This window comes from Anguilla anguilla, chromosome 2 (assembly GCF_013347855.1).
Source record: "Anguilla anguilla isolate fAngAng1 chromosome 2, fAngAng1.pri, whole genome shotgun sequence".
NCBI classification, from domain to species: Eukaryota; Metazoa; Chordata; class Actinopteri; order Anguilliformes; family Anguillidae; genus Anguilla; species Anguilla anguilla.
In genome coordinates, this window is record NC_049202.1 from 57,297,843 (window position 1) to 57,324,615 (window position 26,773).

The following is a 26,773-nucleotide window of genomic DNA, read 5'->3' on the forward strand; positions in this document are numbered from 1 at the left end:
AGCGCTGGACAAGAAGAATTGGCTATTTTAGACGGGGGGAGACAGCAAAGTGTATTCGGTAATATTTTTTAGTATCCAATTATATATGTGATTATTATATATAAAGTAGCAACTGATAATATATGTATAATGATTTCTATATGTAAAAATATACTGTCATTTATTTTGTGAGATAATTGAATATTGTATGCAAATGGTAAAGTCTGGATAATGTAGAGTATATAACCAGATCATTTGATGTCTGTAGGGTTTGGCTGTAGGTGGGCATGAGTGTGCGAGTATAATTGATGTGCTGATTTTTTTGTTTTGTATATGGACATAAATGTTTGTATAATAGTTGGGGCACTGTAAATAAATGTGGCTTTGAATTACTTTGTCTTAGGTTAGTGTCAAATCATATTCATCTGTTTTCTTTAAATTAGTGCCATTATATTGGGTGGCACAATGATGCAGTGAATAGCACTATCAACCCACAGCAAGGAGGTGCAGGGTTCAAAGCTGAGGCCTTTTCGTGTTTGCATGTTCTCCCTGTGTCCGCATGTTTCCTTCAGGTACTCGAGTTTCCACCCACTATTCATGGACACACAGCTTAGGCTAATTGGACAGTCTGAATTGCGCTTGTATGAGTGTGTGAGTGAATGGTCTGTGTGCACTGTGATGCATTGACAACCTATCCAAGGTGTGTTCCTGCCTCTCACCCAATGCATGCTGGGGTAGGCTCCAGGCCCCCATGACCCTGCCCAGGAATAAGCAGGTCAGATAATGGATTAATGGATGGACAGCGTCATTATTGGGTATTACAAACTGTGTTGGATTGCATGAAAAACAAATGCATTTGCAAAAGAACCAACTAATATCAGTTTCCCTTATCTTAATTAGTTTGAAATAAACAGAGAAAATGTGTTGTTGAATAACAAATTGTTACAAAATGTAGCAATTGAAAGAAAATGAAATTTTTAGTGACCATTTCTACTGCTCTTCCTCTATAATTAATAGGCTTTGCATTAATTACTATATGCTTTGTTCATTTGCTCATATGCACTTCATTTTCTAAATTCCAAATATCTGCTACATCTGGCATGATATAAATAAATAGGATATTTCCAGCAAAGCACATGATGGGGCCTCATTTGCGTCATTATGTAAACTCTTTTTGAAGGGTTTATGTGAAAGTCATGAGTCTGCTTTTTGCACCTTTTCAGAAATGACATGAGCTGACTGTTTGGTGAAAAAGGGCTTAAAACTTCCTCCACAATCTTATTCCACATTGCCCTCGGACACAGCTGAATTAAGATATGTCAAAGAAATGGGAGGGTTTGGTGCATCAGATGATTCAGATTCCACTGGTCATTCCTAGCAAACAAATCAATTGTTGTAAAGAGTGTGTTTTCAATAGAAATTCTAATTCTGTCTTTATACCTTCTGGTAGGATTTTGATGACTTCATCTTCGCATTCTTTGCTGTGGAGATGGTTATAAAGATGGTGGCTCTGGGGATCTTTGGAAAGAAGTGCTACCTTGGAGACACGTGGAACCGGCTAGACTTCTTCATCGTGCTGGCTGGGTGAGTGGCCCATGGACACACCTCTGTGTCATGTCCGTGTCACCGTTTCCGTTCTAACCCCCCTCCGTGTCATCGTGTCAGTGCAGACCTGCCTTTCATATCACCTTATCAGTACTGACCCCCCCCCCTCTGTGTCACTGTATCAGTACTGACCTGCCCTCAGTGTCACCATATCAGTACTGACCCCCCCTCAGTGTCACTGTATCAGTACTGACCCCCCCTCAGTGTCACCGTATCAGTACTGACCCCCCCCCCTCAGTGTCACCGCATCAGTACTGACCTGCCCTCAGCGTCACCGTATCAGTACTGACCCCCCCCCCGTGTCACCGTACCAGTACTGACCCCCCCCCGTGTCACCGTACCAGTACTGACTTGCCATCAGTGTCACCATGTCAATACTGATCTGCCCTTTATGTCACCGTGTCAGTACTGGCCCACCCTCTGTGATACCGTATCAATACTGACCTGCCCTCTGTGTCAGTACTGACCCACCCTCTGTTTCAGCGTGTCACTACTGACCACCCCACAGCATAACCCGTATTCCTGCAGAGGTTCTGCTCTACGAGGACCCACAACGTGACATCAGCACAGCACCACACATCGCAGACACAATATAACAGGGCACAGCACGGCAGAGCAAAGCAACACAGCACAATGCAACACACACGATACACAGCGGGATATCACCTTAGACGAGCCCGCAGTCCAGGGTTACTGGTACAGGTACACTGGCTCTTTCAACTCGAGGGGCAGCAGACTTTATTAAAGCTACCGTGACATGTCTCCCTCACTGTGGGCACAAACACCACAGAACACTACACAACACTAGACAGGGCGGTACAATGTAGCGTAACACAATGTATATGACACAACAGCACAACACCGCACAGTACAGCAGAGGGCAGGACAGGACAAATCACAAATCCTGACAAAGCCATGCAACCATAAAATTGAATGCTGTTAGTTGAGATTTAACTTTGTGGTTAAAGTGCTGATTGGGTTTTTCATCTTAATTTAATTTAAATAAGAAACTCAGCAGTCTGATATTCTTGTGTTTTTTTATATTTCTATACACAGCCTTCCTTCCTTAGGTATTTTTTTTCCACATTTTTACCACTTTGAGATTGATCATGTAACATGCTTTATCCATATATTGCAAATAATGCTCATTGTAGCTGAAAATATTTTTGCAGAGCAGAACATGGCACATTGTAGAATCAGGAGAATTAAATGACAGTACCAGACAAAATGAAATAACAAATGTTATTTTAAAAATCCTATCGAGGTTCACCTCACAATGATATGTCAGTATATCTACATCGCCCCTTTTCTACACATTAACTCGATAAAAAAATCCACAACTTTCCTTTTTTTTCCCACATGCTCCTGATCTTATCTGAACTACTGGGCTTCCATTTTCCAAAGTGAGCTGTGTTAACAGCATCTTTCAGTAAATGCTGCAAACTGCAGGCTCGGGGCAGTGATCTCATTCAAAACAAAGCAACGGCTTGTGATTCTTATTGACTCCAATAAACAGATAAAAAAAATCAATGAGCCAACGCAGTGTCTTATTCACCAAGGCATTACAGATTGTAATTAAATGACCAACAACAAACATCAGCATCATTTCGCAAGGTTAGATTAATTTTTCATTAGTGCGTGGAGTCAAACTGTATCCTTGGGGGTTTATGAAGACTCCTCGTGACCACTCAGCTGTTTATTACAGTTAAAATGCTACAGTGGAATAGTGCAGCACCTCAGAGTAGAGGCCTGTTTTGTAAGCCATTCAGGGAAAGGCAGGCTTCACTCCCACTGGAACAGAGTACTTACAGTGAACTTGAGGAAGGCGTTAGTCATATAGAACTGCTGGCAATTTCCTTCAGTTCTATTAACCAGAGAAGGGATTAATATCCCTCAGGACACCTTACTCTGCACCTGCTTTAGTTCATACTGCACTCCCTTTCAAGGCTGGGGTAACACAGTGCTTTGAATCACTCAAATTTCACACCTGTTTAGTCTCCTTCCATATTCAATTTGCTCTTATGAGTGTGTCATGTGCACTTGTCCTTGTGTGTGTGTGTGTGTGTGTGTGTATGTGTGTGTGTGTACTTGCATGCATTGTGTGTTTGTTTGTGTATGAGTGGTGCCTATTATTTTGGTACTTAATTCTTTCCATCAAAATCAATTTTTCCATTCAAATCAGAGGGAGGTCATTGGTATGTAAATACATTGCTGGTTTCAAAGAGTTTTATAATTCTCTATCTGCATTGATTCAATTTGTACCTTAAGCCCAAAATCCACTCATTTTTGATGAGCAAATGAAATGGGAGACTAACATGAATCTCCGTTGGATTGACATTGGTATTGCCAACAAAATTTTAAAAAGCAGTTAGACTTCATCCTACTGTATGAGGTGCCAGAGAAGTTTCACTAGTAAGGTTGCATTTTATTAACCCTTTGAACTTGAAAGGCCGGAGACTTGTTCAAAGCTAATGTGACATGTGTCCTTCACTGTGGGAATAGAACAGAGTGCATCCATCATCCATGGCCTCTCCTGTCAGGGATAAAGACTCATGTCTCATACTTACCCTCTACCCAGACATCTCATCACTGGCGGTACTCACAGGTCCTGTGCCAGGCCTGAGGGTGACCTGCTGGGTCCGGGCAAGGGCACTTCACACAGTGACTCTCTTTAGCTAATTGAGGCTCATCACCTGTGTTGTAAGGCTCTGACCCTAGTACGTTTTTCTCTTTGCTTTGCTTCAAAGTACAATGACCAAACGGCCACCAGGTGTTCTGTATGCACAACTCCATGAGCCCTGTGGGCTGCTTGAAGGGAGAACATAGGAACATAGGAAGGAACAAAAGAGTAGAATTACACTGGGCGTGACTGTATTTGTCTGTGATCTGCTTTTCACATCATGGCAGAGAGACTGGAGAAAGCACTGAATGAGGGACACCTAGCTTTAGTGAAGATATGACAAATATGCACTACGAGTTAAAGTAGAGCCAGCTGGAAGTTCTGTGTGGCGTGTGGCTAGAGCTGCAAAGAATGTCAACGCTGCTCCTGCACGAAAGCCCACAGCTATTCAGGGACAATGGTAACCTAGGTAACAAGGAGACTGGTATAAATTTGTTGCCAACCAAAGAGCCGGAGAGGATGGTTTTGATGAACAGTTTGTTTTCTCTGAAAGAAATAATTACTACAAAGTGGTTTTTTTTTATGAATGCTTGTGTTTTCTCTGAAGCCTTAGTAGAATTTTCTTGGTGATTGCAGGAGACAGCAAATAGCCTTGTTTCAATCAATGTGAAAATGTTGCTGCTGTGTAGTCAGAAGGTTTTGTTAAGGGGAAACCCTATGCTCAGCCCAGGTGTTCCTTTCCTATGAAGTGGAGAGGCTTGTCTCTTTCTCAAAGAAAAATGGAAAAAAATCCCAGGGGTGCGTCCTCTATCTATAAATTGAGCTAAAAACGGTGGTCTGGGCAGTTCACAGCACAACGCTTTCTTGTGGATGGAGTTAGAAGTCTGACTCTGCTATTGCTGTGTCCCTCTGTGTAGCGACAGGCTCCAAGCACCCTGCTGTCTGAACCAGAGTTTTGTACTTAACAGTTCTTATCTTGCCAAGTCCAGCACCAAGAGTGTTTACCATTTGTGACTTGGGTTAGCAGACTGGTGTCACCAGCAGGGTGGCATGAGGAAGAGAGAGACGGGCTATCTTGTCGCAGAGATAATTTCAATTTTACGGACTTGAAAGTAAACATGTAATAGTGTATCTATCTATTTTATTTGTTTAAAACGTGTCACACAAAGCCATCACTTGGTAATTGCATGGTTTTGGTCTCTGGTGTTTCAGAAGTTTCAATCTTCTAATGGACCTCTCATATTACCATTTTGGATTTCAGCATACTATGTCTTGTATAGACTTGTATAGACTTCAGGAAAATTAGATTTGCCTTCATTTGGAGAATTAAATAACAAAATGCTATATACTTTAAAAGGGAAATGTTTTACAGCACTGTTTCAAAACTGTCCAATGGTTCTCTGGATGGAAAAATAATACAACGGAAAACCCCAAATTTTAGGATGTCTGGAAAAACATTGTGAAACAGTGCCCATACTTTGTTTAGCATCATTAAAATGGTTCTATCCTACTGTAGTCATTTTACTATCAACATATCCCTGAATTGATCTCAGCTGCCATTCTCTTTTTGTCACGTGAATGCAGAATAGCACTTGCTGCCTCTCGGTCACTCCCTCTCTCTCTCTCGTACTCACGCACACACACACACATACACACGCACACACACCCCCATGTACACTTACTTATGAATGTTGCCTGTATCATGACTGTTCCCCCCTTTGCGAGTTGTACAAGCAGCTGATTTAGATTAACAGCTCTACCTCATAGGAAAGTCAAGAAGGTAATGGGTTTGACAGGCTGTCTGAGTCTCAGAGGCCTGCCCTGATCTGAGCTTTCTCCTCTGGCTCACACGCAGCTCAAACCCACTGCTAAATTAAATTCTGGGTATGGAATTCATTTGTCAAAATAAAACAGAGAATGGAGAGGTTGACTCAGAATACTACATTTGAGCTCTAAGAGAGAGAGACGTGTTGTTTGCTTACGACCATGTCTATGCTTTGTGTTTCAGCTATATTTCAGTGGTCATAACAAACACTTTGACCCCTTTGCAGGGCATTAATAAGCATTAGCTTCCTTTCTGGCCTTAGTATTATGTTTTTGTTGGAAAACTTGATGTTATAGTTCTGTGAGGATTCTCCCTTTTTGTCAGCTATTTCTGGTTGAATTTGTATGGAAGCAGTTTGTATCTGGCTAAATCGTATCAGGCATTCATAGGGCGGCTGTTTTCCTGGACCTGACAGCAGCGGTCAAGTGCAGCATCTCTGGTCTGCCTGGCGCGAATCACTCAGAGTCCGGGCGTTGCCATCTGCAGGTTGGCAGCGACCAGGATGCCAGCTGTTAGGGAAGATACGTGTGTGCTGGGAGAGCTAGTGACTCCCACCATATGTGACTGGTCAACGGGTGCGGTCAAAGTGTTGAAATCCAGTCTGTGTGACCGTAGCCTCTTTTCAGGTGAGCACAGGGGTCAAAGAGTCACCTCAGAGTGAGAAGAAGACGGAGGTCCCTCGATAGCCATCAGGGATGGATCGTCGGAGGGCACTGGACTGATGCCAGCCGATTTGTCCGATGGCCTTTGTTCCTGTTCTGCTTTCCTAGTGCATCTGAAATTGATAGCGCACCCATTCCGCAGGTGCTGTAGTTACAGATGGCAGAGCTCTTCCCTCTCATTGATCGTGCCGCAGCTCCGCGGTAGTCCTCGCCGAGCTTCCAGCCGGCGAGCAGCGTGAGCCGGAGTTGCTCTGCCTCCATTCGTTTCAGCTGTTCCCGTCCCGGCCTTGGTCTGGTGCTCCCGCCATCCTTGGGGTTAGTTGTAGTGGGCTCTCCTGCTCGTCCGCTGATTGCAGTGGCTGCATTGGCGATGAATAATTTCTCACTTGATTGTGTTTTGATTGTTTCAGAGGAAACTGTGTATTGAATGACCGTGAGCACTCCAATAAGTCAGTTCAGTCGTAAACAGCGACATAGCTTGGCTCCTACGTACCTCCAATTGTAAAAGCAAGTAAATACAATTCAATGTGTTATAATAACCTGTTTTGGGGACATTTAAGAGGTAATTGATCTTGGCAATCAATATTCACGTGGGACTGGAAAGTAGAGAGGATAAATAATGATGGAAATAAACAAATACTTACTTTTCAGTCGATTATTTATTGATGACAGTTGGGACTGCTCCTGAACATGTCTCTGAAGGCTGAAGGGCAGAGACAAGGGCAGGGTCCACCCTAACTAATGCTGTTCAGAGAAGGCCTGGGGAAGGCTCAGTTCCTATGTCCTTTGACCAGTATGCTGTGTAATCTCTATCTATCTATCTAACTGTCTATCTGTCTGTCTATATATAGGTGTATGTGCATATATATAACAGCAATGCTTAAATTAGTAACTAATTGGAGTAACTTTTATTATACCATACTAATCATCACTTCTGTGACAACTTTGTGGGAGAGCTACATTATTACTTAATGACTTTTCTCATTCTTTTTATTATGTTAAAATTACTGCTTGTGACCTTATCATGTAGGGGTTGCATAGTGTTGTTTTTAAAGCTCAGTGACAGTTATCTAAGCCATGATAAGAGGTTATGTGAGGAGGCCCTCCAAAATATATTCTTATAAAATATTATATTATGCATATTTTTTAAATGATCTCTACCACCCAACCCCCACCACTAGCCCAGATCCATGTAAAAGCTGTCGGTTCCTCTGAAGCTTGCTTCATTAACCTGCCAGGTGGTGGGGGTGTGATTGAACTGCTTCCAGGTATGGTCTTTGAAGACCAAGAAGAGACAGGAATAGATGAGAGAGAAGTTCAGAGAAACACGGCATTCAATTAAACAGCGGTGTCAGGCCACTGACACAGTGGAGCGCTGGATAACAAACACGCAGGAACGCAATGCAAAAACAGAACAGTACAAATAATAAGCACTAGACGACAGAATGACACGTTCCTCTGCACTTTAAGGTGTGTTATTAGTGAGGAAGGATGTTTTTTTAAAGTCATTTCTTCTTAACCGTTAATGGGGGATTGCGGAGGATTTTATAGTGAGCATGCAGAAACAGAAGCCGGCTGCTTCTGTAGCCTGGGCCAAGGGCTGGGTGGGTAACTGAGGTCAGGCTTGTTTCTGTCCTCCCTCTGCCTTCTTCATACTTTTCCTATTATAGTTTCATCATGATGTCGTTGTTTATGCAGTGTGCCCCGACTGTTGACTGTGTGGCTGTTGTTGTGAGGAAGTGGTTTAATCCTGGGAAACTTTGCCATTCTTCACACTCAAGTGTTCTGCCATACTCAACCAAATAAGCATAGGCAATGGCAGAACCAGGGTGGCAGATGTGTGTGTGTGTGTGTGTGTGCGTGCATTTGTTGATATGTGTGCGTGTGTACATGTGAGGTTTGTGTGTTTGTGTCTTTGTGTACGTGTGTGTTTGTGTGTATATGTACATGTGCGTTTGTGTGTGTGAGTGTGTGTGTGTTTGTTTGTGTGTGTAAATGTGTGTGTGTGATTGTGTGTGTATGTGTGAGTGTGTGTGTTCTTTGGTGTGTATATGTACGTGTCCGTTTGTGCGTGTGTTTGTGTTGGTGTGTATATGTACATGTCCATTTGTGTGTGTGTGTGTGTGTGTGTGTGAGTGTGTGTTTGTTTGTGTGTGTATATGTGCGTGTGAGTTCGTGTGTATATGTGTGTGTGCGTGTTTGTGTGTAGATGTGTGTTTAGCAGAGTTATGTGTGTTCTGTGTTTATCTGGCTGTGCTGACGTTTGTGTGGACTCTACTCACGCAACTCTGCTCAAGGTTGGACCATTCCTGCCATTCCCCCACCTCCCTCTCTCTCTCGCTCTCGCTCTTTCTCCTTCCACCCCCTCCTTCCCTGTCAGGAACCCCAGCTCCTTTCGTGACAGAAACCCAGAGAAGAAAGGCAACCCGTCCTTCCCCTCACATTTTTGTTCCATTTTCTTTTTTTTTCCTTATCCCCCTCTTTTTCTTTGCTCAACTCTGCTGCTTTTCACTACTGTTTTTTTTTTTTTTTTGTCTTCTCAATCCAGCCACCAGCCACATCTGGCTCCCATCATACCCAATCAGTCCTGACAAAGCCCTCTCAACAGATTTCAGAAGCACTGAACTCCAAACAGGGCCGGAGCGCATTTTCAACACTGTGCCCGCCAAGGTTCCTTGCGCTAACCGTTAACCGTTTCCATGGTGTTTCAGGGCAGGCGGGTGGACAGGGCTAGGGGGGGAGCGGGGAGGGGAGGGTTTGAGCGCCCCCTGCAGAAGGGGGCAGCGTAAAGCCCAGCTGTCCAATAAAAGGTAACTCCATTTGGACAGGCTGCATGCCTGTAGGGCTCCGCCCTGCTGAGCCTCCTCATGTTAATCACTGATCATCACTTCGCTTATTCTTTCATTTATTCCTGTGTTGGAGCAGCCTGCTGTTTCACTCCCGTGACCCTGGGCCAGCCCAGACAAGATAAAGACAACACAGGAGGGCCCTCTGATAATAAGCCCTGCCAGGCGTCCTGCTTATTCTCTTAATTTATGGATCACTTCTTGTTATCCCAGTAAACTAGAAGTTTCTCTCATAATTTGCAGACCTCCTCTCTACCAACAACCTTCCTCATTGGTCACCTCATGACCCTGCTAGTGAAACCCCTAATCACAGTAATGCTGAAGAGAAACGGGCTTCCCCACCTAACCTGCATTTAAATTCTGGAATGCCTGTGTGATCTTGTCAGTACACAGTCTGTATGTGGTTGAATGTGTGGATGTGGATGTGGATGTGACTGTGGGTGTGGATGTGTGCATATGTGTGTGTACGTGTGTGTGTGTGTGTGTGTGCATCTAATACTTTACCATTTTCATTCTCCATCTTCTGTCTGTGCTGTGCATCTAAGTAGTTTTTGACAATTATAGTTTAGAAATTACAATGAGAGAGGTGAGGCAGGAGTCACTGAAGACCAGAATAGGTCTATTTGTGCATATGAAAAGGAAACTAAACAAAAGGGATGTGTTTTCAGCTGTTCTCATAATTTCCATTCATTTTTCATGTTCGCTTATAAAGATACCCCACATTTCATGGGCCATGCTAGCCAAAATAGTTATTTTCATTCTTAGCCTTGAAAAAAATGTATAAAGCTTAAACAACTGCAGCTCTTGCTTGGTCTTGTGTAGATAAGTGCACTATTTCTGTTCGTGACTAAAAGATCTTTAATCTTTGGCCTTAACCAATGAAGCTGGGTTTACGTAATTCCTTTCCTGCATGCACAGACGCACGCACAGACACAGGCACGCACACGCACACGCACACACACACACGCATGCTGACACACACAAAGTATAAAGGGTCAAGACGAGAGTAAAGAGGGAATTCCTTCCTCTGCTCATGTGTGGAACATCTGTTGCAAAAGAGGTAAATGAGGAGAGAAGGAGGGAGAGACAACAAAACAAGGGAGAGAGAGCAAGAGAGAGAGAGAAAAAGAGAGAAAGAGAGAGAGAAGCCTGTGTGTGCAAATGTGTCAGTGTGTTGTTAGATGCTTTCAAAGAGGGAGGGAGAGAAAGAGTGTGAGTAGAAAAGAAAAGGAGAGGAAATTCTAGTATTGGTAATATTTTCCATAAATCCATGATGTGTTCCATAAATCCCAGCAGACTGGGTAGCTTTTGTACCAAGAAAGTTTGACATTGTGAAGTTCCACCTGTACATGATGAACAGCTTGACGGAGCAATCAGATGACTGCCCCTGCATCACAGCAGATGGGGTGCACTTTTCATGGTTTAATAATTCCTCCAGAAAATGAAAACTCTGCTATAATGCTGTGATCTTCTATTGCAGTACCCTTTCTGTGCTCTGCATTTCTCTACAAATTTCTCTCAGCTGTTTTCCTCAGCAGTAAAGAGGTGTTTCCTTTGAGATAAGCTATGATCATGATACTGAGAGAAAAGAAATGAAAGAGAATGAGAAGATGAAAATAATCACAATTGTGTGTGTGTGTGTGTGCACGCGTGTGTGTGTGTGTGCGTGCGTGTTTGTATGTGTGTATGTGTGCATGCGTGCGTGCGTGTGTGATACAAAATTATGTGTATGATATCCTATTAAATGCATTTTAAGATTATTATCTGATATGGTACTGGGCACATAATTACACATTAATGAGGTACACTTAATGTGTTTGCAATCTAGAATTGTGTTCAGTCAGTTATTCTGAGCGTGAAGATTATAATATAACAGGAAATATTAAAAAGCAAAAAGAAAATGTTCCGTGTTTACTTAGTTTGCCTATTTCAGGTGAACTGTAATAAGTTCTGTTGATTACTTCCATGCTTTTATGGGGAAATTATCCCAGTCCCCCATGATAGCTGCTGATGTGACTGATACAGATGTAGTTGTGGTTCAAAAGTTGTTAGCAACAATCTGCACAAGCAGGCAGTAGGGCTAGTGCAGTCACCAGGAGGCCTCTCACAAAGGTAGGCCTCATGGCTTGCTGGGCTGGATTTTCCTCATATATGGGTGTATATATGCACTGCTCAAAGGCAAGGAGATGGAAACAGAGATCTAGGAAGCCAGCAGAGTAGGCATTAGCATCAAAGAGCAAACATGACTCAAGTGCCCTTAAGATTCTGGAGTGCTCCACTTCAGCTCGGTCTGTTTTTCCCCATGACCCCCCACTCCTGACTTATAGTTTCCAAGAATTTCAGCACGTGCCCAGTGCTTGTAAAAAGGCTCTTGAAACTGTTGGAATTGGAGGGAATGAGCCATTCTGACTGTTACCTGGAATCAGAGATGCAGCCATCCAGTTCTTCTGCCCGGCCTTATTTCAACTCCAGCACATTATTGCATAATATAAAGAGTATTATACTGAATAATGTGAAAGTTTATGGCAGCCTTTGTTGGCTGTGGCTGTGGGGTTTCTTGTGCTGACTCTCTGTCTCCATTTCTCCGCGGCAGGATGCTGGAGTACTCGCTGAACCTGCAGAACGTCAGCTTCTCTGCCGTCCGAACTGTCAGGGTGCTGCGTCCTCTCCGAGCCATCAACCGAGTTCCCAGTGAGTATCACAAACAGCAGTCACGTCATTTTTATTTTCTGTGCAGTCAAAGTTGGCGTCGTTAACATCATCATCATTATTGTCATCATCGTCATCATCATCATGGACATAATAATTTCTGTAACTTTCAGTTGTAGCCATCCAGACCATTGTCACACCATCATTTTTAACATCACTATCACCATAACTATTGTCCTGTCCATCTTCACTATCTGCGTCATCATTATCACCATCATCATCATTCTCATTTTGTGATACAGGCACCATCATTATCCCCTCCATATGTATGATATTTTAAACATGTTTATCATAATTAAAGTCCTCATAGTCATCAGCATCAGCATCACTTCATAAGCCTTTCACACGTACGTTTAGGCATTCTGCAGACTCTTGTCCAGAGTGTCATGAGCGCATGCATGAAGGTTTAGGCAAGGAGCAGAGCTGATGCCAAGTCATCAGTGTGAAAACCAATAGTAGTATTTCATACATAATGTTACAGTATAAAGTTATGCATAAGAGGGAGATTGAGAATATAGCTCTTTATATTTCAGGGGTATAGTGTTTAATGTAGCGTAGGTAGGGCTCATAAACCCATGTTGAATTCCTAGAGTTCAGCTATAGATTTCTGAATGATTATCATTTGAGTCATCATTCAAACTGTCATTATTATAACTATTGTGTATTCATTGTTTACCCTACAGCACATACCTGGGAAAAAAACTATGGTCACAGTAGCATTATAGCTGAATCGAAATACAAATAAACGAGTGACGAAAAGTACAATCTAGCGCTGAATCAGCAGTTTTCTGTCCCTTGTCCCATGGGGAGCAGTCTGGCTTGTTACTGACACTGAAGGTTATTAATTGTGCACCTGAGACCCATTGATTCTAATGGCCCTCTAACACAAATGTTCCAGAAAACTATATATAGTCCTTGCCTTGAAATTTCCCTGGCCATTTTGTTGAAAAATGCCATCTTTTTATACCCATCTTACCCATTCAGCTCCAGAGCTGTAGATTTATGGATTTTTTCCCTTTCCCTATCCTTTACAGCTACTGTCTTCAAACGCACAGTGCACAGGCAATGAAATAAAACAACAATGGGAGTTACACAAGCATTTCGGAAAAAGGGGGGATGTTTCATAACCTGCCTCTTTATTCCCTCGAATGGCTTAATGGATTGTAAAGTTAGCCCGATAGTAAATGCCCATTTTCCCTCGCCCCATTTCCTTTTGGGAGTGTTCTTAGTCTGGCATTGCCTTCCACTCTTTATCATGCTAACTCTATATAGAGGGTGCAGCAATTTGGTCTGCTGTCCCTCTGAATTCTGTATTCATGCAGGAGAAAGGTGATGATTTCAGTGTTTTCATTAATTTAACACTGCAGTGTAGAGGGTATATAGTAATGTAGTCAGGTGTGCCACAGATTTCTGCATTTGTGCCGGAAAGAGGTGGCGACGATTTGAGTGTTTTCATTCATTTAAAGTTGCGGTGTTCCAGCTAAAACCCAGAATACCGCAATAGCCCACGTTCGTTATTTGCAAGCCTACTGGGCCAATGGACACTTTTGCTATTGCTATAACGCAATGCTATTATTTTCATCAAACAGCAAGACCCCAGATTACTGTGTTCTGAATCACATTTTTTTTTTATTTCCCTACGTACACTTTCTCTCTGGGCCCCTCTTCATCAGCCATTCATCAATGCAGATTGTGTTTGCGATAAACGACGCTCGTGTTTCCGCTCGCTGCCCCGCGGCGCGCGGGGTGCGGGCCGAGAAGTGGCCCGGTAATCACTCTCGGAGTGGACTCAGGGGCGGGGCCATCCGGGCCCGCTCCCTCACGTCTACGCAAGCACTATCTGTAATTAACATTTGTGTCAATTCAACACATGGGGCTCGGGGATGGGGGATAGACAGACTCGTTTCTCATTTAGGAGCCACTCAGTCTAATTAGAGCCCTAATGGAGGAAGTAAATTGGAGATTATTTCATCTTCACTTACCCCTACTGTTTAATGTCACTTTTTTTTTTAGGGGAGAGGGAGCTGTTGATTTTTGTTGTGTACAATTTATCATTTTTCATCCTTTTCCTCCTAATCAAGACATGTGGTGAGGCGTTCAGGGGCGAAATCACAGCATCACTCATTTACTTGCTCAGCTGAGCACAGCAGTGGCACCTTGGCAATTTTGCCGGGGCCCTCTGAACCCTTGGCTAACGAGGGCTTCCAGAATCCCCAGTCATCTGAGCTTTGCGTCCTCGCCTCTGTCACCCTCTCTGGCCTGTAAATAAACATGCCATTTAACACCAGAACCAGCTAATCCAAGCCTCACCGGCGTAGTACTGGAATCTACCTCCATGAGATTTATTCTTAATTCTTATTAACTTCTTTCCTGAATGAAGTGGCAAAATGAGGTGAGTTGAACAAGGTGCCAATGTCTTTGGTTCTTGGGTATATGCCATGCTCTGTGGCTAATTCTCTTGTTCTGCTGCACGGAAGTCCATATATTACGGATTTTACTTTCTCTGAGGGCTGTTGTAGGGTATCACACTGCCAACCTTGCAGTCTTAATAAGGTGCAGAGTCCTCCCCCCCCCCCCCCCCCCCCAGCACAGGCTCCCTGATTGATGGGGAACCACGGCAGCGCTGTCAGGAAAATTAAAGATACTCTCACCCGTATGAGGAGAAACAAACTTTCTGCCAGCTCGTAAGTTTCACCACTCACTTGTGAATTATTTGCATGTCCTTTGGTTGCTTAAGGTGGCCATAAAAAGGTTGTTGCTCAGCCTACACCTGCTGAAACTGGGTAGATGCAGCTCTGCTCGATGGAGACGTGATGTGGAGCGGGCACCCTGCCTTCCCCAGAGCTCGGCCGCGGGGACTTATCAAAATTAAGGACGCCCTGAGGTTAATTGTATGCTTTCCCCTCAGCCGCATGTTATAGACCCAGTTATTGTTTCAAGTGACAAATTAGCTGATGGTCAGGCGGAGCTCAGGGTGATGGAGTGGTCATGGTTCCCGGAGAACATGGGCAGTAATTGAAACCGCAGATGGGAATGTTAAAATAAAAGAGGGGGAGATACAGGAGGCAGTCCTGGAGGAGAAAATGACCGGCCTGACAAATGTGCCTGAGACGTGGGAGGTGATTAGGTGCGAGGATTATGGAGATGAGACCTGGCCACTGACTGAGAGGAGGAGAGAGGGAGAGGAGGGGGGCAGATAGCACTGGGAAGAGGACAAAAAAAGAAAAAAGGAAAGATTGAAATCCCTCCTGAAAAAAATAATTAAAAAACAGCAATTTGGGAAAAAATGAAGGAGAGGTTGATGGATAGAAAGATGCATGCATACATGTGTATAAATCAATAAGTGATCATTGTAGGGCATATACATATGAAAGTCATTATGCATTTCATCAGACCCGCTTAAATGCTTTGCTTTTCAATAGACTGGAGTCATTGTTTGCCCATGGCCTTTATAAACATTATTGAATTGACATTAGCAAGATGGAGCATTTTGTCATGTTTGATATGGTTTGTGGGCTGCTGATTAGACATATATCCACACCCTTGCATTTCAGGCGTTGTCTAGTTAAAGGTGTATGAAATAGATTATCTTCTGTGAATTTCATTTTGTAATGTAATTATTGTTCTGTCCTAAACCTCTGTGATGTAGATGAAGGTTGAGTATCGTATAATTAGCCTGTGATGAGTAAACTCTGGGAACAATGAACCAAAAGTGATAAACAAAACACTTCACACCAAGTTGTTAAACCCTTTTGTTGTAACGTAAAACCTTTCCCGGAAGAACTTGTCTAATTTCCTTTGGAAATTCTTCATCAGAATAATTAACTATGAAAATAAATAGTTGGCTTCAAGAACTAACAAATGCAAGCTGGTATCAGGAAAAAGGTTTTGCATCCAGCATTCGGCTTGCTTTCCAGAAGTCCCATTTCTCCATCCCTGGAATTTTTCCATTGTGGGCAGAAATCTCAACTCCCTTTACCGGTCTTATTTTTCAAACGAGCCCCTTTCCGTTAATGTCCTAAAACAGTTGAATCCTTTTTAAAGACCCGGCTGCACCATCATACGCACTTGCTTACATCAAACTAGAGTGCTATTAAGTAGAAACAGGTTACAGTGCATTAAGCAGGTAATTTAAATAGCTGAGCTAAGCTCTCCTGGTTAAGTAAACCCCGCTGTATGTAGCCAGCAAAAGGGAAGGCCTTCTAGAGGTGGGGGCTTTCTCCAGACCAGGACTGGGCCACCGACTGCTCAGGTAGAGACCCAGGTGTGCTGCGAAGTCTCTTCTGAAAAAGTCCATTAAAGCCTGTCTCTCAGACAGTGCTGATGCTGGCAGTGTTCGGCTCAGCAGAAAGAAGCAGATTTGATCTGCCTGTAAGCAGATGGTTCCATATCCAAAGCAATTACCGTACAGCCATGCTTGTGAAATGGCTGCCATCAGTGTGTTTGAAGTGGGCACAAAAGCGCTGGAAGGCTTTTGTTAGAGATGCATTGGCAATGACAAAGCATGCTATCAGTATTTTCCTGGTCAGTCAAAGAAGCAGCAATGCTCTGCTCCCACTTCTGTTCAACTGTGTTGTCTTTAATGATGATTATCTCAGGATTTTTATTTAATTTGATTTCATCTGAGTGAGTGTGTTGTTCTGGTTTTTCCCTTGTGCTATGATGTGAATTAAAGAGACAAGTTCCCTTTATGGTGAGAATTAGAAGTCGTGCATTAATGTCAACGTTTTGCTTTTGCAATGACATAAGCAAAAGTATCCCGTAATGTTCCTTAGCCATTATTGAGGCACTCGCAGGGGTTAATGGTGAATTAAAGCATTTTTACATGTTTTTTACACCCAGGCTTGTCTTAGGGAACAGGCTGTACTGTTCACACCGTCTGTGACACTGATCGTGTTCCTCTAGATTTTCAGCACAAATGTGTTTTAGACATGAAGAGCATATCATTTTGCTTTTTTAAAAACATCCACTTATCTTGCACAAGGAAACTAATGGTCTCATCAAAAATTGTGCACTGTGCACAAAAGCTAGTGCAATAAATTGCATACACAGTATCTGTACAGTACACTAATTACTCAGTTTAATGAACCACTTGTTTATGGCAATTCATTTCAGAACACAATTGGAACTACAACGAATTTAACAATGAGCACGGAGCCATACACGGCAAATTAAAAGCAGAATTTTAACCAGGAATTTAGTATCAATCTCCATTTCGATATCATAATAAAGGTGTGGCACAGTGGCCTTCCATATGGATTACCTATAACATGGTGAGGTCATGGATCCCCTGTCTCATAAGGGATAATGGACCCACTTCATAGAGAGGTTAGATTCTTTTGTGCCACATATTAAACAGCATTTCAAGAAGAACAAGCAAAGCAGGAAAATAGAAAAGGGAAAGCCTAAAGCAGAAATATGGCTACTAGTTGTATAACTAATGTATGGTAAACATATGAGAAATTATCATCTTTCCCTCTCATTCATCCTGATATATGGAACAATTTGAAAATCATTAGAATTGATTCGATTGAACTGAATTATGTCTTTGAGGAAGAACTACCTTACTGATGAGACAATAACATATTGAGAAGTTGGAAAATAAGTGTCATTTGTATGGTCATTCTTGTTGTATTTGCCTGGGACCTCTGGATTGAACCAATGCTAGTCTGGTTAATTTCTTGACAAAAGTCTCTTAACATCAAACTGCTACTGCAGTGCATCCACATTGAATGCCTTGTTGTCTTCAAATAGTACTTACCTATAATGTATGCATACAATACACACAGTTGTCAGGGTATGCCATTTTGTATATACTGAATGTCTATGATTTTTTAATATATATTTTTATTTTATCTCAACCTCACAAGAAACCTTCTGAACTTCTTAGACCTAGAATTGCTACATACAGCCATTCCAACTTTCCAGTCTCCAATTCTGTGGCTATAGCTTGGCCCATATCTCTCAGTAAATTATTCGGACAATTCTTTTCTTCTGTTTTCAGAAAATCACAAAAAGCCACATTTATTTGACCTGAACATGATTTCTGCGTGTACTTGGCCACAATTTTGATGTCAGTGCCCAAGAAGCCCTATTTCTGTGTTGTGAATGCACAACAAAAGCTGCAAACCTGTTCCAATTTTCTGTAAATAGGTGTCTAGCTAACCCCAATGTCAAATGCATTCTCATTAGACCTTCTGTATTAAATGGTTTTCACACTGAGCACCTGACAGCTTTAATTTCTAAGTCTGTTAAACAAAAGGTACAAAATAATTCCTGTTCAAATAATGTAATCCTTTCTCATGTAACAAAACAAATACTGATATAAAAAAAAAATCTCATCCAGCCCTTAGGCAACAATAGTGTCAAAGTTTAATCAAATCTGAACATGTGGGGAAAAATGAAATGCGACTTTGGAAAAGGACAGCATGTCATAACAGCTGATATTAATGCAATGTTTTTTCTCATGAATTATGTTGCACTTATTGATGTGAAAATGTGACGTTACAGTGTATCTTGGGCATTAGGTTTTATGTATTATAAAAATAATATCATTTTACAATGAACGCATTTAAAACAATTAAAACAAGAACATACAAAACCTAAATCCAGTGGTGGTTGTTATAAATATGTTTTTTGTTACTTGTTGAATTTAGATTGTGATGTAGTCTGTGTTGTTAATGACTATAGACATACATTGTATCCAGCGAAATTCAGTTTTTTCCCTGCTGGTAGTGGCTTGCTCTGATCAGTGTTCCCTCAATATGTGTAATTTACTGCTCACAGCAGTTGTCACAGGCAAGCACATAGCTGTCAGCATTACTTTTGGAATTACTGCACCAATTACCTAAAAAAGTCTGACACATAATTAAGTTTTTATTTACACTTGAGTCACCTGCCCTTCAACTGCTCCCAGACTGACATTAGGTTTTATTTTGTATATGTTTTATTCTTGATTTTCACAAATCAGTTTGAGATATTTTCTGTAATAGTCTGGCAAATCTCTGTGGGGAAAACAATGTGTCATCATGTGTATGTCCATACACACCTGTAGGTGTGTGTGTGTGTGTGTGTGTGCTTGTGTGTGCACATGTGCGTGCGCATGAGCATGTGTGCACGTGTGCTTGTGTGTTTTACATGCGTGCACCTGTACATGTGTGTGTGAGTGTGTGCGCGTGCATGCTTGTGTGTTTTACGTGCACGTGTGTGTGTGTGCGTACATGTGAGCGTGTGTGTGTGTGTATGTGTGTATCAGTGTATCTAAAGCACCATGTCTTCCTCAGGTATGCGGATCTTGGTTACTCTGCTGCTGGACACCCTCCCCATGCTGGGAAATGTGCTGCTGCTCTGTTTCTTCGTCTTCTTCATCTTCGGCATCGTGGGAGTGCAGCTGTGGGCGGGGCTGCTCCGAAACCGCTGCTTCTTGCCTGAGAACTTCACCCTGTGAGTCCCAGGGGGTGCGACTTGAGATGGTTAGATGGGCTCCCAAAGCTAATGGCTAGCCTAGTGCTTAAGCTGTGTGGCCAGAGTGAACAGTGGCCTACCATAATAATCGCCCAAAAACATCTCACACAGTTAGTCCAGTAGGGGTCATAGTAAGTGTCATATTACAGCAATACGTTAAATAAAGACACACATAATATATAAAATGTTGAATATAATGTATAATTTGTATTATAGGAGCAAGGATGGAGGAACCTGAGTAAACCAGTATTTATTATTGCATCAGCAACCTGTTTTTTGTCATTCAATTTTTAGAAAAATGGCAACATTTTCATCACTTCATTTGGTTTTCAGTTTGGATATACTTATGGAAAGACTACAGGTTATCAATAGATGTTCAGATGAATATGCAACAAATGTGTTTGCATCATGAATAACCATAGAAGATGGAATCAGAATCACAGTAGTGTGTGTATTCTGCAATGTGTTGTAATAATCTGAATGCAGCATGCAAAATATACCGTTAGAACAACATAGGAAGGCATAAATCCATGGAAAGTTCATGTTTGTCCAATGGGTGACTGAAGCGACATGATTCTCAGTGCAGTTAATTCAGTGAGTCACTCTCACCGTGAAGTGAATTTGTGCTGACAGACGCCCCAATTATCTTCAAACAGAGATGTGCGCCATTAGAGCTGGGCCATGCGAGGTTGGCTTTCTGCTGCCGTTAGTTAGCGTTTATCTCTCCGCTGTCGAGTCGGTGTGAAGCTGAATGGTGGCACAAAGCTCACGAATGATCCTGAAACACAGGAAAACAAAATATGGTTGCAATGCATCACTGCTTATGAAAATGTAATTAATATGCAAAACAGCCATTTTCTTTTTATTACTGAGGACTACTGTAGCACAAGCTGAGAAATCTGTAACTTTATTCACTTCCTATTGAGTGTATCCTTATGTTGCTACAGTTTTCTTGTGACATTGTTTCATGTTTAAATTTCTATTACTGTGTAATAACTCTGTTGTGCTGTTATTGTGGTTACATCGCTCCTCATGCTACATGCCATGTGCTGACCTGCCTGCATTCCCAATCTGCAGTCCCATGTCCTTAGGGCTGCACGACTACTATCACACAGAGAACGACGACGAGAACCCCTTCATCTGCTCGCAGCCGCGTGAGAACGGCATGCGGCACTGCAACGCCCTGCCCAAGCTGCACGAGGACGGGCTGCAGTGCCAGCTGGACTACAGCGCCTACAACAGCACCGACAACACCACCTGCGTCAACTGGAACAACTACTACACCAACTGCTCCGCCGGGAACCACAACCCCTTCAAGGACGCCATCAACTTTGACAACATCGGCTACGCCTGGATCGCCATTTTCCAGGTGGGCAATCTCCCCATCCCCCTGACTCCCCCCCCCCCAACTTCCACCCCTCCTGGCCCCCATCCCATTGGATTTGGCTGACTCTCATTCGGACAGTGCGCCTCTACATACCACATTGCATTTGTATGGGAGTAATTCTGTTTTGAGGCTGAATTGTTTTGTATAATTATTTTGGCAGCTCACTTCATCATGTTTGTGATGCTGTTCTTCACACCACGCCATGCTACGCTCAAACACAGCCTCAGCTGTTAGCCGAGGACACCAGTCTGTTACTGTCCACATTACACAGCAGTTTATCATTTCCCTCTGCTCCTCTATTTGTATAATTCTCGACTGTTAAGAATGTATAGTACCTTGTCTCCTTGCAGGAGTTAGATACTGACAGGTGGGTAATTCCTCCATTGATACTCAATTTTTTTTAAAAAACAACCCATCTCAGAGTATCACTGAAATCTTTTAGGATCAATTGTTCCAAAGCCAGTCAGTGATACAGGATGGGGAATAACAGCTTCAATGGTTATTAGCATTCATTTATTTAAGTATCCTTGCTACCTATAATTAATTTTAATTTGGCACTATCTCTTTTCCCCTAATGCGAATTCAGACATCAATTAAGGCAGGACTTTTCTTCTTTTGGTCACTGTGCTATTCCGTGGTTTTGGTAAATCTAAATATAAATCTGTTATAAACAGAGGAGCCGCCATGCACTGAATACTGGGAAGGATTTGAGGACTTAATCTCTCAGTTGCGAGCTGCCAATATTGTGATCCTTGTGCTCAGTGCTTAATTCGCTGCCTCTGAAATCAATTAGCCGTCTGACAGCTTCTCATCTGGGTTTCACACTCAATAACATCTTGTAAATTGCAGGAGGAGTGTTTCTGTTTCTCTTTGATTGTTGCATGAGTGACAGGTGCACAGCGTCGCTGAGGCAGCCGAGCCCCAGCCTGGTGCATCAAGGCTGGTTCAGTGCACGGTCCCTGTGTTTCCTGCAATACAGCGAGATGTGGACAGAACTTCTGTTTTGTGACAAGAAAACAAGGAGTTGAAAAATTCCATAGTTTTTTGTACCTGAAAAAGTTTATGCTTATGCTCATGCTGTCTCTCTCTATCTCTCTGTTTCTGTCTCTCTCTCTCACTCTCTCTCTCTCTTTCTGCCTCTTTGAAGGTGATCACTCTGGAGGGATGGGTGGACATTATGTACTTCGTGATGGACGCCCACTCCTTCTACAATTTCATCTACTTCATCCTCCTGATCATAGTAAGTAATGCGAGTGTGGTCGGGAGCAGTAGCATTAAGCGGAGTCCAGACAGCACTGGGATCCTTATCAGGGGAGGCACACCTGCTGTAGAATGCAGGGTTAAGCCGCGTGCCACGGTAAACAGCACTGTTCCAAACGCCTGCTGTAACGGATGCTCCGAGACCCGCGTGCGCTTCTTTACTCAAGTACAAAGGACTCATCTCCTCAAGCTCACATTCTAAAATGTTCATGCGTGCTGAACTTCCAGGGAGAACATGTGCCGGAGAGCGGTGAATCATGTTTGAGTTGGCTGAAACGGTTAGCTGTAATGTAATGGATATAGAACTGAGCACTCCATCACACGCACCTTCAGATAGGTATTATCCAAACCTGCCGAGTAGCTGGCCACTGCTTCCAGCAGCTGATGAGCTTCTTATGTTCCCAGCATGCTTTGAACTAGACAGTCTGAACCCTATACACAGTCATTGCCACTCACAACACTTGTTGATGAGAATTCTAAATGTCAGATGTTGTTTAACCAGATAAGCCAGAAGTTGTAAAATCAAAATGTACTTCTATGCAGCAGTGTATACAAATTTTGACCAGGTCTCTCAAAAAGGAGACTTATGAAGAATTGCACCTCCAGAATGCACCTCCACAATCTTGTTGTAAAAACCTTCTTTATAAGAGCTTCCTTAGCCTGAGCTTTTATTTACACAACAGCCCTTGCATCACATAAAATATTTTGCTGGTTTGACTGCACCATTCATACAAATGCAAAATGGGTGCCTGATCTGTCAAGCAAACAAATCCTCAATCAATCAGTCAAATCCTAAGTAACATAATCCATCATTCGACCGAATCATCAATCACTCAATCAGCGACGTGTTGGGATTGTTCCTTCTGTCCCCAGGTAGGGTCCTTCTTCATGATAAACCTGTGCCTGGTGGTCATCGCCACACAGTTTTCGGAGACCAAGCAGAGGGAGAGCCAGCTGATGAAGGAGCAGCGGGTGCGCTTCATGTCCAACGCCAGCACGCTGGCCAGCTTCTCCGAGCCGGGAAGCTGCTACGACGAGCTGCTCAAGTACCTGGTGTACGTGGTGCGCAAAGCCAGCCGGCAGCTGGGCCAGCTGACCCGGGCGGCGGCCGTCCGGGCCGGGCTGCGGGTGCGACCGACGCCGGTGCCCGAGGAGGCCTCGCGCAAGCGGAGGCGGCGGAAGCAAAAGCAGGGCTCCGTCCACCATCTGGTGCACCACCACCACCATCACCACCACCACTATCACCTGGGCAACGGCAGTGTCCACCTGGACCGCCCGGCGCCCCAGCTGGGAGACGTGGAGACGGGTTCGCTGCACAACGGCAACGGCGCTGGTCGCCTCATGCTTCCGGCGCCTGCATCCGCCACCCTGAGCCCCGCCATGCCCTCCCTCCCCCCTCCTGCGCCCAGCAGCGCGGAGTCCGTGCGCAGTGTTTACCACGCCGACTGCCACCTCGAGCCACTCAGATTTACGCCGTCCCCGACCTTCGCCCCTGCCCCACACCGGCAGGGCCTCAAGAGGAACTCTATGCCCTGCACCATGCCCACAGCACCCAAAAACTACCCCACACTGCACCCCTCCTCCTCCCTGGAGCAGCCCATTCAGAGGGCCCTAGCAGACCCTGCGGGCAGCAGCTGTGGTGCCAGCATCCTCACCAACCTCAACATACCGCCACCAGCCCTCGGCATGTCCCAGTGCCTGGTGGAAACGCACAGCCCAACAGGTACTGTGCTTGCGCCATACCACCAAAGCAGGTTTCACTGCTCTTACCTCTATTTTTGTTACAGTCTCTGTTCACTGAAGTCATATTTGAAGTTAATAATGACAAAATTACTATGTTTGCTTATGTACAAGGATTTCCATGGCCTGATGCTCAGTGTCAGCCAACTACCTAACAATTTGTCTACATGCATGGACAAATCATGTGATATACATTCTCTGCACATCAGTGTGAGCCTGTGACCAGTCACGTAAACAAACCAGTAAACAGTCACGTAATTCATCCAATCCTCAGAGGTGCCTGGTGTTCAGCCTGTGGGAAGCTGACCCTGGTCAGATGTACACCCACGGCATTTTAATGGAACGTTATGTTAATGGAGCGCTTTGCCCAAAGCTTAGTCGCTCAGAAGCCAGAATAACAAATTTAATTGCTTTATACAACAGACACAATACACAAGGGATAGGAGAGAGAACAGGATACAGTTAAAGACAATAAAAACACAAGGGATTAAATAAATGAATGAAATGAATGAATCATTGCATATATATAGCACTTTTCCGAACGCTCAAAGCGCGTTACAGTGATGAGTGGGAACTCACCACACCCATCTCCAATGTGTAGCACCCATCTGGGTGGTGCACGGCAGCCATTTTTGCACCAGAACGCTCACCACACATTAACTAAGGTGGAGAGGGAGAGAATTTTTTTTTTAGCCTATTATATCAGGGGATGATGAGGTGGCAAGTTTGAGAGATCCAGGTTGGGAATTTAGCCAGGACACTGGGGACTGCCCTACTCTTTGTGACAAGTGTTACGGGGTCTTTAATGACCACGGTGAGTCAGGACCTCGGTGTAACGAGAGACGGCATCTCCAACAGCACGGTGTCCCCCTCACTTCACTGGCATTGGAGTTCATTCGACCAGAGTGAAAATTGCCCCCGGTTGGCCCACCAACACTACTTCTAGCAGGAACTTAGTTTTCCCTGGTGGTCTCCTACCCAAGTACTAGCCAAGCCCACACTTGCTTGTCAAATGAGTCAAATGTCATGCTGATTGGATGTTACTATAAATCATATAATAGTCTGATTGATTGAATTGAAAATATTTCAGTTCACTGATTTCCTGTAGTGGAGCCACAGCTGAAATAAGGCATTTCGAGGTCATAACTGTCTTAAGCCTATGAAGGTCTGTTTGTCGGTCTCCTCAGGACATTAATGAGCAGATAATTTGATGACCATGCAGTCATTCATCTGTCTTGCTGGTCTGTCTAGGCTCAGGCAAGGGCCTCTGCAAGCTGACCAGCACCAACTGTAGCAGCAGCAACATAGATGCCAGCATGACCTTTGACCCAGAGAACTGCCCCTACTGCGCCAAGTCCGCGTGCAACGATTCAGAAGGCACCGAGGGGAACGAGACCCACGACTCGGACAGCGAGGGAGTTTACGAGTTCACGCAGGACGCGCACTACCGAGACAGCAAGGACCCCAACAAGGCGGGGTCCATCAGGACAAAACTGGGAGCTCGCACTCAGGTGGTGCTGCGCTTCTGGAGGCTGGTGTGCAACACTTTCCGCAAGATTGTGGACAGCAAGTACTTTGGCCGAGGCATTATGATTGCCATCCTCATCAACACGCTCAGCATGGGCATCGAGTACCACGAGCAGGTGAGTGTACATCAGCACCCCAGTGTTTCCCCTCTGGAGCATCCTGCTAGAGGTAGTATAAACACCAATGGCCTTACTGTAATTTAAGAGTAAAAAGTCATGCCCTTCAAACAGACATGTCAGCTACTGACAAGAACAAGAACTACTGTGCATCAAACATATCAGAGGCCCTTTATTTTGTACCACATTATATAAATGGATAACCGTGTAGTTGTTTTCCTTCATTTGTTGTGGTAGAAGTTTGGCATATTGGACTGAACTTGGTACCTGTGTGCTACATTTGAACTGGCGCAAGGACATCCCATCCCAAATCATATTTCCTGATCTTAGAGATGCCAGGGGGCACTGCAGGGTTTACAGACAACAGGTTGACATTAGATATCTCTTCCTGATGATTAAGCTGCCTAAAGGCTACGCTGCCCTCCACATCAGTGCCCTGATGTTTCCTGGGGAATAGGAGACCTGGGGAAGTTATAACCGGCCTGCCTGCCCGCCCTTCTTAACATCGTCTTGGCCTCTTTTTGGTTTCTGTGGAAAATAGATAGCGGCAGATAGTCCATCCTTCTCCTGCCTAATGACCTGTGAACCGTCTCGGTGACAGAAGATAAAAGGTTTCTCTTTGTTACACAGGGAAGAGAAACGAGGGTTTGTGTATTATTCCTTTCAGCAAGGAATAACACTGCCAGAGGGCCAGGCCCAAGTCACCTGTAATGTATAGCTGTTATTTAAGATCCACCGTGGATCAATGTTTCAGCGTTCCCCTGTGTCTCTGAGCAAATTCTCATCAGTTTGTGATAATTCTTTCATTCGCAGACGTGAATGGGTGAGCTTCTTTCAGCCCACCCACCAGCATCGTTGCTCTGCTGTTTTAGCATGCTACTCAGACTGAGACAGACTTTTCTTTACCACATGGGCCACATTACTACTGCTGAGAGCTTAGCTAGATTCCAGAGGAAAGTCCTTTGATGGTAATAATGCTGAAACCCATCATGTTGACTGTACACAGTAGAGCTGTTCTCCCTTGTAGCCTACC

At 43.8% G+C, this 26,773-nt stretch overlaps 1 protein-coding gene across 13 annotated transcripts in view; it reads left to right on the plus strand.

Moving 5' to 3' along the window:
• Positions 1-26,773, plus strand: part of cacna1g (calcium channel, voltage-dependent, T type, alpha 1G subunit) — a 186,621-nt gene that overhangs the window by 85,558 nt on the left and 74,290 nt on the right. For all 13 annotated transcript variants that reach the window (XM_035405059.1, XM_035405063.1, XM_035405067.1 and 10 more), the window contains exons 4-10: positions 1,430-1,563; positions 12,131-12,228; positions 19,530-19,689; positions 20,788-21,079; positions 22,245-22,337; positions 23,231-24,080; positions 25,349-25,740. In XM_035405059.1, the coding sequence (XP_035260950.1) occupies positions 1,430-1,563; positions 12,131-12,228; positions 19,530-19,689; positions 20,788-21,079; positions 22,245-22,337; positions 23,231-24,080; positions 25,349-25,740 (2,019 nt within the window). The remainder of the gene's footprint in view (positions 1-1,429; positions 1,564-12,130; positions 12,229-19,529; positions 19,690-20,787; positions 21,080-22,244; positions 22,338-23,230; positions 24,081-25,348; positions 25,741-26,773) is intronic.